Genomic DNA, 14,512 nt, shown 5'->3' on the forward strand with positions numbered 1-14,512 from the left:
TCCTCTTGATAGAGAGGCAACGGGAGATACTTCCAGAAAGCAATGCAAAATATGCAGATGAGGCTTCTTCTCTGAATTGCTCTAGGAAATTCCAGTCTTTGTCTGTTGACTTAGAGAGTGTCTGCCAGAGGGAGATTAATATATTGAGTATGTGCTTAGGTAATTTGCTACTGCTTAGATAACGAAGGTGGTACCCAAGATATGCTTAATGTGTCTGTAATTTTTTTTTATGCTAAGGGTTGTTATAGGATGACGTTGATCAGAACGGCTCTCGGGAAGTCATCTAGTGCAATCTCCCACTGAAAGTGTTGTCAGCTGGAGGTCAGAACAGGTTGCTCAGGGCTTTGCCTAGGCTAGTCTTGAAAATCTCTGAGGTTGGACACTACACAACCTGTCTGGGCAGCCTGCTCCGTGGTTTGACTGTCTCAATCGTGAATATGTATTGCCTGGCGTACATGTGGTTTCAGGCTATGTCTGGTGTGTCTCAGCCTTCCACAGCGCACCACAAAAGAGCCTGGCTCCACATGCTTGGGAAACTTCTTGTAGGTATTGAAGGCTGCTGTAGGTATCTGCAGAGCTTTGCCTTTGCCACCCTCTTCTCATAGGGCAAGCGCTCAAACTCCTCAACCACCCTGCTGGCCTTCTGCAGAGCTAGCTCAACTTTTCTGACATCTGGTTTGTCTTGGGGAGCCTAAAACCGAATGCGGTGCTCTGGAGGTGATGTACCGAGCGCTGAGGAGCCAGACCCACCTGCCTGCTGTGGTCGTGCTGCATGACACCCTGCTCCTTGTGTTCCGTGTGCTGTGTCCCAGAGCCCCAGCTCCTTTCTGGCACAGCTCCAGCCCGCAGAGCAGCCGGTGGTTATTCCTGCCCAGGTGCACGACTTTGCTTTGGTAGCTGTTGAATTTCTGAAGGTTCCTGCTGGCTCATTCCTCCAGCTTGTCTCGGTCCTGGATGGCAGCCCAGCCCTCAAGTTCGTGGTCATGTGCAAGCTGGGTTGTCTCTTATGAAGTCGGTCTGTATCGCATCTTTGGCTTGTGTTTCTGCTATCCCCTTTTCTTTCTGACGTACTTTTTGTTCTCTGTTTCGATTGGGTTTTCTCAGAGCCCTCTGTGTATAAATCGTTAGATGATCCCCATGTTGTGTGTATCCTTGTGTGTGACAAGCAGAACTAGAAAGAGGTCGGCTTCCCAACCCCGTGTAGGGAGTAGAAGAAGGGATTTCTAATTGAACAAGCCAGCCTTCAGGGAAAAGCTGAGCTTTGCTGGTTTGAGAGGATTTTAAGCCACTCAGGGAACTTCTTGCCTCTTCAGAAAGCTTGTCATTAGATCAGATGCACTACAAGCTCGTAAGATTAAATGTGTTTAACCTTCAAAAGCTGAGACAAGATCTAAACAGTTTGGATGTGATCTCCAGTAGAAATTACTAGACAAAAATAACAAAACTCAGGCAATTTCTTGTAGCATTTTTCATATCTTCAGCCTCTGCTCTCGCCAGTGAAAAAAAACCAATGTTCCCTATGTGTCACCTCACAGTAACTGCACGTTCGAGCTGTCTTTTTTAATGGTTTAAAAATAAAAATAAACTGATTATCTGTTTCCAGCAGGCACAAGAGTGAAGCTGGTGCCTGTGTTGATTAGCTTTGGAAGGCTTTGCTTCCTGGAGACAGTGGGCAACTGGAGCTGGCCCAGAATCAGGGAGCTTTTCCCAAGTGCAGTTTAGGTACCTTCTACAGTATCCTAATAATCCCAGGGCATTATGAATATGTGAGTCTATTCTCTTTTAGTAAAGCATCTTTGCAAAATTATTTTGCCAAAACCAAGACATTTTTGTCTCGTAGCATCTGGGCTTGTAATCTTGCTCTCTGCCTCTCATTTTGACGAATACCTATGTAGAATTAATTTCCTTTCTCCACTTAATCTTTTCAGAGTGCATTAATAGGTCATTTGTGATTTTTTTCAGTGGACCATCATGAAATTGAAGTAGTCCTTTTACATCTAGCAAAGAAACTGTGCCTTTTTCAAATGTCATGCTTTTTAACCTGATCACCTCCAGATGTGTGATCCACCCCCATGTTTGCCTTTCCAAAGTTGGTTTTCCATGTTGTTGCCTGCCTGAAACTCTTCTGTAGAGGATGAGGGAAAAATAGCTTCTAGGAAGAAATCTCTTATAATGAGAAATTGGTAAAATATGGTGCTGATTCTGCTTGGAAATGCTTTGGGTACAACTGAAAGTAAGTGTGAACAATGGGCAGGCTTTCTGTAACTGTGGCTGTTAAGCCTTATTTTTTCCCATACCTAACACTTAGTAAGACAGCCTATATTTTAATGCACACAGTATTAGAAATGTTATTTATGATTCATTACAAAATCTACAATTTTGGATTTCTGGAAAGTATGAAAATGAATAGAAATATTTTCTTCTTTCATGTCAGGAAAGTACCTCCTGTATTTCTACTTCTTATTTCTGGCTTCTGTGTAGGCCATGACATTTCTAATTTTGAGGGTGTTCTCACAGGTGGACTGGATGTCTTTGAAACAGAGTAAAAGCAAATAAAATCCAAATATCTGAAATCGCTCTAAATCCGTAATGCAGCCTGTCAGAAGGTCTCACTTGAGGAGTTAAGAATGTGTTCCAGTGAGGTCTTTGTTGAAGGCAGCTGAATGGGGGTTCATACGTGTGGTAAGACTTCAGTGTCTCATTTGAGCTTTGTACTTCTGGGGTCTGAACTGAATATTAGTCCCAGCTGCTTATTAAATGTTCCGATCTCAGAGATCACGTCCAACTCATGATGGATTGCTTTCTCCTTTCGCCCGCTGGATTTTCCAGCAGAGATTGCAGAACAGGAACGCAGGGCTATGCGAGCACGTTGAAGACGGCATGGACAGTGCTGTGATTCAGCCACTTCAGAGATGTCTGGTTGTTACATGTACAAATAGAATTATTGGAGTTCATAAAGCTACTGAAGATTACCAGCAAGAAGAAAATCTGTTGCCTCTGCTTGCAGATTAGGTGCAAAATTTCATTATCGATATTTGTGACTGTAAGCTTACACACAAACGTGATCTATAATTAGTATTGTTGTATATATTCAGAATGCACACTAGTGAAAATTTAGAATTTACTGTCTGAAATGGAAATAATTAGCATGCCACTTCATGAAACAGAGCTGTTCTTCGTTTAGTCTCAGAAAATGTGGAGCTCATCTCTGATAGAGAATGACCAGGTATATCCTAACATTTGTAAAAAGTAGACATTAAGAGAAGCGAATTAATAAAAATCAGAATCTGGGCAAAAATTTTAATATGTGTTTAAATATGAAGAGGGAGTCGAAGAAATTGCATAATAAGTCGATCAAATAAGGGAAGGAAATAAAATTACTACATGTGGTAGACTCCATATAAAATAAAAGATGGTGTACAGATTTTAAAGTTGCGGAGATAAAACTAATGAAGTATGAAACAGAAGTTTACATAAGCATTTCTGACAAGGCCAAATTGCAGTATTTTCTAGTGAAGTATGAGACCTCTCCGTGGAAAGCAAGAATAAAGTTTTTCACATTTTCTCGTATCTTAAAAAATAGAACTGTTAAATAATAATGATGATCTCTCAAGTCTTGAGTCACTGAATTTTGCAAATAGGCAGATGAAAATCTGAAGGGAACAGCAGCGATTCGGTGAGGATTTTCCTGAGATCCTGAGCAGATGGGACTACGGAGTCTGTAGGCAGAGATCTCTGGTCTGTATGGGCGCAGGTCATAAACCCAAGGGAAATGTTTAGTGTGTATTTCAGTGTGTGTTTCTCACCCATTGGAAATAGTTGGTTAGTGCGAGAGGTCAGACACATCTGTCACTGAATGGTGAAACATCCATTGTTTTCATACTGAATAGTGAAATTATTTTATCAGTGGAATTGTAATCTGATTAATTTGCTCCGTCTGCAAAAAGAGTAACCAGCTCTATAACCATGTTGAAGGAGAAAGTAACTGTGCTCAACAAGAGAAATCCATAGATCATTCTTTGCCAATGTAGAATATACAAGAAAAAAAACTTTCTTGCCTGAAATGTTACAAATAGTGTGAAGCCGTATATTCTACTACAGATAATGAAATACACAAAATTTGAACACACTAATTATTAAACTATGTAATTTTCAGATAATTATTTTTAGATCAATTTCTGTAGAATCTTGAAAATGTTTCCTTGAGGTATTCCTTTTCTCCATCTCTTTTTCAGATCATCCTTTTTCTGTGTACATAGAGATCTTCCTCTTCCCGGTGGATCTTTTTCCTCAATTCTGATACCACTTTGCATTTAGAATATAAACTGTGTCAAAATACAATATTTTCTGGCAGATATCTATCTATAGATGTATAAAGGATGTATCCACATTGCATAAAGCGTTTTGCACTGGAGCAAATTTTCAACCAGATAGCAGTAAAATAATTTGCATTGTTGACTTTGTTGTTGGAACTGATATTTAACTAGCGAATATTTACACAGAGGTGAGAATTCACACATATATATAAATATACCATAGATGACAAATAGATGAGTTATTGTTTAAGGTGAAGTCTTAAAGACAAGGTGGAAGGCCCAAAACTATTTAGATACTGAATCTGGCAACATGGAATTTGTTGAATATATTTTCAATAAATAATTGGTTTAATTCAGTACTGTGTCATTGTAGAATAGTGGGTTGCCCTGTGATTTCATGCTGCCGTGTGTTTGTTTGCGTAGGTACGTGCTCACCAGTTAGTTTTACCACCCTGTGACGTAGTGATCAAAGCCGTAGCCGACTACGTCCGTAACATTCAGGACACCACTGATTTGGATGCCATAGCAAAAGATGTTTTTCAACATTCACAGGTAAAGTATAGAGCAAAATATTGGGGTTTTGTTGTTTTCTTTGTGTTTTTTAAACCAACTGTGCTATCCATTTGTGTTGAAAAATTGCATTCTGTAGAAATAGCGTTCTGCATCAGTTGATCATGGCAATCTCGGTATGAGCAGTGTCTTACATACCCTAATTTCACTTTCCATACTTTCTGAAGGCGGAAATGCTGCGTTTACTCTTGGTGCTTTGAAGTTAAATAACCAAAGGGGTTTTGTAGCCTGGCTTCGTGTACCGTGACTGAGAGTCGGTGGCACATGCGGACAGTATTTTCAAGCTTTGACGTAGTATTTCTGGTGCTGGAGCGGTGCGGTGGCCTCGAGGGTCCATAGGCACTCGCACTGTATGTCATGTGCTATACATTAACTCCAGCGCAGTGCTGACCTATAGATAACATGCCTGGATTGCTCCTGACAGATCTCTTTTTTATTTTAGTCTAGAACAGATGACAAAGTTACTCGATTTAAGAGAGCAGTTGCTTATTACTCAGCAACTAATAAACCTATGCCATTTCATCCACCACATTACCTAGGTAAGTAATTAAAGAAGGCTTTTCATTTCCACTGAAACCTGACATAACCCTAAACCAGAAATAGTAGTATTAGCAGGATCTTATAAAAATGTTTGTGTTCTCTGACAATTTTCATTGACTCTTGAATATGAGGTTTCAAAAGAATGTCTGGGCTGATTTTCCTCTTGGCTGTTGCTTCTTCAGTTCTGAAGTCCAGTGACCGGTTCCATTCGTGAAGACAATTTCTATTTCTGCTCCATGAAACATATTTCGTCTTTCTGCCTGGACTTACCTGACATGTTCTCAAAATCCCATTATAGTTTTTGATTTTTTGATGTTATACCAGCAACAAATTATTCTGGCGTTGCAGATTATTGTCAAGGCTTACAACCTAACTGTATCATCACAGGATTTACTATATATGCCTCATTATTCACACAAAACCATAATTTGTGCTAAAGTTTTCTGAAGATTTTCAGTTACTGTAATACTAATACAGCTTTTCATTTTTTTTTCTTTCCTGTTTTTGGGGGGCAGTGAGGTAGAGTGTCTTTATTTACATTCGAAGACCTGCATTAAAGGGCATTAAGGCAACTCCAGGTCAAATACCTGAATGATAGAAAGTGCCAGCATTCTATGTCTGTGTGATGTTGGTTTTGCCAGCTTCTTCTTTGTCACATTTATTGGGCTTTCTTTGGTTTTAAGCTCCCTTTGATTCCCAGGTAGAACAGAAATGTGCAGTAATGAGAGATAGAATTGAGAGAAGGCAAGACAAGTAAATTAGACTTCAAAAGATATAAAGTATGATTAAAAGGCAAAAATTAATAGAACTAAGTTAAAGGCATACTAGGAAACAATAGTGCTAACAGAACAAGAATAAACATAGAAGCAGAAGAATTAAAAGGGTAACTATGTCAAATAGTGGGTGTTTTCATGAGTGTCTGGCTTTTTTTCTTTTTCCTCTCTTCTGTGTTTGCGATACAGCAGCCAGACCAAATCAGTTTGGTATGCCCGGTATAGTGCCACCATATGTTCCTTCTCAGATGCTTAACATTCCACAGACCTCACTGCAAGCAAAACCTGTGGTAAGTGTAGCCCTCTGCACTTCTCCTTGGGAGATACCTGCTGTGCTCATCACATTAAAATCCAGGTGGGAAAGGTCTATCTAAGTTTTTTAGCGTGGGCGTTCACTGATTGAATTTTAAGGCTGGAGCTATGGTGATGCTACAGGCTCTGGCAGAACAATTTTTGTGCGTGTCCAAGATGGCTAAGATTTAATGCGTACATTTGGAAAAAAACACTTGATTAAATAATGTATTTGATTTTAAAAGAAAAACCTTTTTGTCACCTTCACTGAAGAAAGATGCCTGTATTTCAGGCCCAGCAGATGTCCAGTCAGGGTGGGACCCAAGGCCAGGGTCCATACCCGTACAGTCTCTCTGAGCCAGCCATCACCTTGGAAACGGGTGGAAAAAGCCTTTCTGAGCAGAACAACTACAGTAACATTCCTCATGAAGGAAAACATACACCATTGTATGAACGATCTTCTCCAATAAATCCAGCTCAGAGCGGGAGCCCTAATCATGTGGATTCAACCTATTTTCCTGCCTCTTCTACATCTTCGTCCTCTGACAATGATGAAGGCAATGGAGGTGCAGTGAAGTAAGTTGTTCATCAGGTTGTTTTCTTACCTGACTTGTGTTAAAACAAATTTGTTTCCAAAATCCTTCACCAGTGTCCTGAAAGTAAGAAATCTGTGTATTACTGATACGATAGACCTTCTGAAAATAGTTTTAGGTCACCATGACTGCAGACACATAGTTGTTCACTGTAGTCACCTTGTTCCTTAACAAGCAGAAATCCAAAACCAAATAATGTTGGATATTATGCCACTTCTGCCCTTACGTTTTGTTGAAAGAAGGAGAGAGTGAGATTTTGGTAAATGTCATAAAGCCTTTGAATTCTTTACTTTGTATAAAAGAAATATTCCTACTTCACAGTATAATTTATTAAAATTTCAGTAGCTAAAAACTATAAAACTTTGTAGTGTTTACACTTCTGAGATTTTGGAATAATGTGGCTTTGCAAAGAAACCTGGTATGAACGTCAGAAATTCAGCGTTTAGGCCAATGACTTCAGAGCCCTCGCTGACAGACGATGGCACAAAGCAGCACCAAAACTGGGTTTGCTCTCTTGTCCCAATGTGCCTTGTTTGCTGCAGAAGTATTTCTGACGTCCATTAGATCGTATGTCTGGCCTTGGCCGTAAAGTTGTGTGGGCTTTCATTTAATTACTGCTTGCTACAAAAAGAAAACTTGAACAAATGCAGTTCGTGTTAACCTTTGTGAAGTGGTTTACTGGGTGAGAATCGAACCTGGGGCTTGATTGCTCTAAAGGTTTGGCCTTGGGTGTAATAATACAAGGATGTTACTGATGGGTATTGAATTCTGAATGTGTCTACAATAACGCATGATGGCTTGGACTTGGTTTCTTTGCAGTCTGTCTACTTTAAATGTTATCATGTGTTTTGCTTAGTAAATCAAGTAAGTTTGCATGGCTTCTGTGCAGTGTAGAACTGGAAATGCACCTGCTTGAGCAAAAAAAACTATATTTTTCAGCATTTTTGATAGTGTTACTGTATGCAATGAATTTTGAATAAATTTAGAAACTGAAATCTAGACTGTTGTATCACAGTTTATAGAAATAGTCTTCTGATTGAGGGAACCTACTTGACATAGTGACAAATATTTCAAGTTCAATCAAGAATTGTTCCTGCAGGAACATTATGTAGTCATTGTAATATACAGGTTTTAAATACAACCCAATGTTGGCATAGTGTAAATTAATAAAAGTCAGTGTTAAATCTCTTCAAGACTCCTACTGCGGACGTTTCTGATACATAACGCCCTGTAAAATCAGAGTCTCTGGCCCATAGTTCCAGTAACAGTCACCAAGGATTTATGCCATTGTATCTTAAACAGCACTTTAATACTGTGTTTGGTTTTGTTTTATGTTATCCTTCAGCCATGTCAGTGGGAACAAAATAGGCTGGGAAAAAACGGGAACCCAGTCAGAAAGTCAAACGCGTGGAGAGCTGGGAGACCAAACAAAGGTAATTCTTTAAGTTCCAGACATCACAATTTATTATTTTGTGTTAAAGCCTTACAGCAAACTCTGATTAGAATTTTCAGGATTGATCTGTGAATTATGAAACAATGGCTTTGAAGTACAGTAAGACATTTTCCAAGGAATGTTGTAACATATACATAAAAGATAGGATGCACTAGAAAATAGTAGATATAAAATAGAAACCAATAACCTTGTTTACTCCTTAGCTAACGATCTCATCCTTGGGTATTGCTATCTGTGTTTACAGTCATGCGTTATTTTGATTTTTACTGAAGATCACAGAGTTCTAGGTGTCTGTGGGTTCGGGGTCCTTGTCATATAACCTACAGTGTAGGGAGAAAAGCTCTAACACACGTTTTCAGTGCTGGCCACAGACCCTTATTGGTGTATTAAAGCTCAGCTGAGGAGTTTATAACCACCTGATATGAATTTCATGCACTACATATTGAAGTAGCTCCGTGGGACCAGTTAGAATGTATTGCTACTTAACTAAGTAAGGATGGGATAACTAAGCTCTTGGTAAACACTTAACATTATTATATTTCTTCAAGATTTAAAACCATTGTGAAATGGAGAGCGTGATGCTCTGTATTCTAAGTCCGAACCATGTTTAGAAAGACCATTCAAAGCATTTGCACTTGATATCTCTGTGGCTTTGTGATGGAACCATACGCCAACTATTAATTCTGTGTCAAAAAAACCCAATCACGAGTGAGTTACATTGCAGACAAACATAATGTACCTTTGGCATAGAAATTCCAGTAAACTTGGGCTTTGTGCTTCAAATATCAAGCTGATGATTTCGTCCATCAGCAGTTATTGTTTTTGCAGACTACACCCCATAGAACGACTGTGTCTGCCTGCAGATCAGTCACTGCATGCAAACGCTCATTTGACCTGTTAACGTACTGTGGAGCAGGCATTAAACTTGCCAATAGATACACGTGTGCAGCCCAACTTAAATGCATGCAATTTGATGTATAAATGCTTGTGAGTCTTTTTTTTTTAATATTAAATCACTTCTTTGACCTTCAGTAGCAGGAGAAGACAGTTTTATCTGTTGAATGTGACAGGGAGGATTGTGAGTACATTTTGTAGATGAACTCATTTCCTAGAGAGGTATATATTAATGATTAAAAAAAAAAAGAGAAATATTTCTTGAAGATTTGAACGGAATGAGCTGTGTGAATTCCTGAGGTGATTCAAAGTGTTGAAAACCTGGTGTAGATCAGACAGGTAGCAGCAATCTTGACACTCCTTTCACTTAAATGTCGAAATTCCTTGCTTGTAGTTGTCTCGCTGCGTGATTCTACATGACAAAGGTATGAGGGGGTGGATATTAGCGGAGAGAAAAACCAAGGGTGGTAGTTCCTCAGCGGAGGTGTCTGAATGCTGTGCAGACAGGGGAACATTGCTGGGTTTGGGGGTTTGTGGCCTTCCCTCCATGCCCCAGGCCTGGGCAGTTCTATAAACTCCTCTTTGTGCTTCAGCGTCACTGACTTTCAGTTGTTGGCGTCATAGAAGACAGGGACAAAAATATTTAAACTGATAAAGAAATATAGGTGATAATATGAAACAGATTTAATAGAGGTATGATAGCTCACTTGCTTATAAAAACATTTTGTATTAGTGTATTGTGTTAGAAGTGTTCTGATTTACAGGTTTTAACCGGTTATTCTGCATATTTCCATTTTTGAAGGTAAAATGTAATCTGGATTACCACCTCTAAAATACAATCTCTCAGTAATGTCCTCTGTGATTGTGTGTTTAAAATATAATCAGAAAATAATGTTGCCCTTTCTACTATTTTGGATATTTTGCCAGCGCCCGTTTTTACTAATACACACCTTCCTACAAAAGGTTTTTGGAAGTTGTGCGAGGTTTTTTTTGTTGTTTTTACATGCAGGTTTGTATCTTTTCATGAGCCTGAAGTTAAAAAACTGAGCTTGTTTGGGCCTATTTTTAAATGTTACTTATTCTGTGGGATTTCATGGCTTTGTTTCAGCTTCGCTTTGAAAGTCTTATGAAACATGCAAAATTTTCTACACGAATTGTGAAAATACTCATGCATGATGTATCATCAAGTGAACAAATTAAATTTATGTCTCAAAAGTTTTTAATCTTATTATAGTAGTTTATAGGCATGAAACTACTGTGAACTCTTAAATCAGCTTTCAGTTTTGAAGACAAGGATTTTTAGGAATGAACTCTACTTTTTGGTTGTATCTGGGAGTTACAACATGAATGCTTACAAAAGGCTTATTCACCAGGAGGTTTACAGTATCTTGTATGTGTCCTAGAAATGTAGTTCACAAATTTATAGGAAAAAAAGAAGTGGAATAAAAGGCCATTTAATCTGGCGGTCAGGAAATGTTGCCATATTCTCTCACCATCATCTTCTCAGAGAAAAGAATTTTATTTAAAAAAAAAAAAACAAAACCAAATCGTTTACAAGGCTTTTGAGTTTGGATACTGTATATTTTAAATGTCTTTAAATTGAACTATGTAATTTTCCCTGTTTCATTTAGAAATGCAAACTGAGAAGGGATGTGTTCATGGAAGCCTAGATAAATTATAGACTTTGTGACTGTCGGTTAACACATTTAGTTGGTAGTATCTTGGAAAGACTTAGGTAAGAGGTAATTCGCATTTCTTTAAGAGGTCATCAATTCCCCTTCTGTATTGTGCAATCAAAAATTAAATTAGTAATTATGTTGCTGTTAATAAGTTAAAGCTTTACCATGATATTTATTTTTTTCAATAATTTGCTTCTGCTAGTAAGCAATGGCTGAAAGTTTACATTTTCTGAAAATCTTTTAGCCAGCTTTGGGTAATGCATTTTACATGCTGATACGTGACATGAAGACTTGCTCTCTTCATTGTGGGTGAAGAAGGGAACGTGCTGATCTTTATTCTGTATGCTCTGTTATAGGCAGAAGGTTCCTCCAGTGCTTCATCAGGAAGTCAGGCAACTGACGTCAAAGGGAATCAACCCAGTAACCCGCAGATCCCGTGCCTGTTGTCCATGCCCACCAGAAACCACATGGATATTACTACCCCTCCGTTACCTCCTGTAGCACCCGAAGTATTAAGAGTGGCAGAACACAGGCACAAGAAGGGGTTAATGTATCCCTACATCTTTCATGTCCTAACTAAGGTATGACATCTATGAATTATGTGCTGTAAAGATAATCACACATTTCTGGCTAGAGAGTATCGTACATTTACATCCTTTTTAATGCTTCGAGTTTGGGTCTATCTTTAGTGCTTCTAACAATTTTTTTCTCTTGTTTTCTAACTGCTCTTCTGGTACATTGTTCCAATAAATGAGATTACTGTAATTAGAAGTGTTTACTTACAAAATTAATCATTTTTCCTGAATATATGTAGATGTTTTTATATATCTATGCATGTGTGTATATATATGTATGTGTGTGTTTTATATAGAGTCCATTTCCATCTAGAAAATCCTGCCAATGTGCTTTGATGTCTGTGTGAAGTCTTTTCTGTTTTCTATATTGAAACCCACTTGGATTGTTTCCACCCCCCATCCCTGGTAACTAGCCCTGAGAGAAACACAGCAGCTCTAAGAAATCCCTTTTGTATAATCCTAAAATGTAATCATAGATCGACTTGATGATGTTCTACATTTTTCTTCATTTTCGTTTGGCAGAATATTTCTGAAGGCTTTTTCAAAAAAAATTATTTGGCTATTTTATGTGTCAGCCTTCAGGTCCCAGGTAAAGTGCATTTTCACACACTCAGGACTCTGTATCTGCTCAGTGTGGCCAGTAAAAAAGTCTACGTGACTGGCCACATAAGGCTACCTGGAAAAGCACTGGGAGAGCTTCTCCGAGGAACAGGCAGCGAGGACCTGCTGCCGCGTATTGGAAACTGCTGCAGTTCACTTTGTGTTGAACTGGGGAGGAGCCAGAGCAGTGGTGTTCCCCACAACTCTGTGTGCCACTTAATTCAGTCTCTACGACATAAATTCATTGTTCCTTTTAAGTGCAAACAGATGAATCCCAGAAAGAGACAGCTTTAATCTACTTCCTCTGTAGTTTTCAGAACACTTGGTTATCATGCACCAAGGCCATTCAGTGTAAGTATTTGTAAATGGCGCTGTGCGCTTTCCTGTTAACTTATATTCATTATAAAAATCTGCTTCAGGACAATAAGGACTATAGACAGGATGCGAAATCCATAAAAAGAAAACTTTCTGTATCAAGGTTGAAGTTTGAATTTCCTGTTTCCGCTGTGTTTGTTTTGCGCCATAGCTCGTATTGCTGTCATGTTCTTACACTCCTTTATCAAAGTGGCGAAGAATCTAAAGGCGTATGAAGACGGTTGATGCCAATTTCTGTTTATACTTTACAGAGACAAATGTTCTTAGTACATTTAAATACTACCTGTTATTTAATCATAGAATCATTTAGGTTGGAAAGGACCTTCAAGATCGCTGAGTCCAACCGTTAACCCACCCCTGGCACTGCCCCGTGTCCTGAGAACCTCATCTCCGTCTGTTCAACCCTCCAGGGATGGTGACTCCAGCACTGCCCTGGGCAGCCTGTTCCAATGCCCCACAGCCCTTTGGGGAAGAAATTGTTCCCCAGATCCAACCTCAGCCTCCCCTGGCGCAACTTGAGGCCGTTTCCTCTGGTCCTGGTGCTTGTTCCTGGGGAGCAGAGCCCGACTCCCCCCTGGCTCCAAGCTCCTTTCAGGCAGTTCAGAGATCAGAAGGTCTCCCCTCAGCTCCTGTTCTCCAGCTGAACCCCCCAGGTCCCTCAGCCGCTCCCATCACACTTGTGCTCCAGCCCCTCACCAGCTCCGTTCCCTTCTCTCAACTCGCTCCAGCACCTCAAGGCCTTTCTTGGCATGAGGGGCCCAAAACTGCCTCCAGGATTCGAGGTTTGGCTTTCTCAGCGCCAGCACAGGGATGGTCACTGCCCTGGGCCTGCTGGCCACACCAGTGCTGGTACCAGCCAGGATGCTGGTGGCCTCTTGGCCACCTGGGCACACACTGGCTCATGTTCAGCCGCTGTCACCAACACCCCCAGGTCCTTTTCCACTGCACTTTCCAGCTGCTCTTCCCTAGCCTGGAGCATTCATGAGGTTGTTGTGACCCAAATGCAGGACCTGGCACTTGCCCTTGTTGAACCTCAGACATCAACCTCAACCCATCAATCCAGCTGGTCCAGAACCCTCTGTAGAACCTTCCCACCCAACTTGGTGTATTGTGTCTCACACTGGTAAGAAACAAATTAAATACCTGCATTTGAGAAACTCATTCCCAAGAGAGAAAAAAAGTCAAACTAGCAAAGGCTGCATCGAAAATAAATCAGTGCTACTTAACACTTTTTTTTCATTCCCTACTCTCTGAAATGCTTTTGAACAAGTATGTACAGGGAACCTGAAGTACACACTGGGTGCAGTGAGAGGTATCTTGTTGTATGTATAGAAAGGGACCTTTCAGATGTACCTTATACCTAAAGTAGCATTATCTGAGTTAAACCTGAGAATATCCTAATGTAATCACTGCATCATGTCACCTACAGTATTCATTACTGGGACAGTTTAAATGTGTTTTTAAGTGAAAGTAGCAGAACAGAGTGCTTTTCTTTGTTGAGAGTAAAGGCTGATGTTTGGGAGCAATGCAGTGAAGTCATTTTCCGAGAAGATCTTAACATGGTTGGATGTACAGACACAGAAAACGTGGAGTGTTGCTGCTGTTTCGAGAGAGAATGTTGGAAGTGTTTTTTGTGTTTTTTTCTGAAAAAGTATAAAATGCTAAAGCTGTATTTATATACATTCAAAACCAACCTTACTGATGTAATTCCCAGTTAGGATTTTTTGGCCAGGTCTTCTCATGATGTTGTTTTTTACAATGAGTCCCCAGTACTGTTTCAAGTCCTCACACTAAGAAGTCAGATGAGTGCTTTCAGACAGCATGGATATTTTTAAAAATAACTGTCTGAAATC

At 39.7% G+C, this 14,512-nt stretch overlaps 1 protein-coding gene across 2 annotated transcripts in view; it reads left to right on the forward strand.

Moving 5' to 3' along the window:
• Positions 1–14,512, forward strand: part of FAM120A (family with sequence similarity 120 member A) — a 55,253-nt gene that overhangs the window by 15,488 nt on the left and 25,253 nt on the right. For both annotated transcript variants that reach the window (XM_065845817.2, XM_065845819.2), the window contains exons 4-9: positions 4,740–4,868; positions 5,329–5,425; positions 6,389–6,489; positions 6,783–7,066; positions 8,429–8,516; positions 11,466–11,690. In XM_065845817.2, coding sequence (XP_065701889.1) covers positions 4,740–4,868; positions 5,329–5,425; positions 6,389–6,489; positions 6,783–7,066; positions 8,429–8,516; positions 11,466–11,690 — 924 coding nt within the window. The remainder of the gene's footprint in view (positions 1–4,739; positions 4,869–5,328; positions 5,426–6,388; positions 6,490–6,782; positions 7,067–8,428; positions 8,517–11,465; positions 11,691–14,512) is intronic.

This window comes from Patagioenas fasciata, chromosome 10 (assembly GCF_037038585.1).
Source record: "Patagioenas fasciata isolate bPatFas1 chromosome 10, bPatFas1.hap1, whole genome shotgun sequence".
In the NCBI taxonomy this organism is placed as follows: domain Eukaryota; kingdom Metazoa; phylum Chordata; class Aves; order Columbiformes; family Columbidae; genus Patagioenas; species Patagioenas fasciata.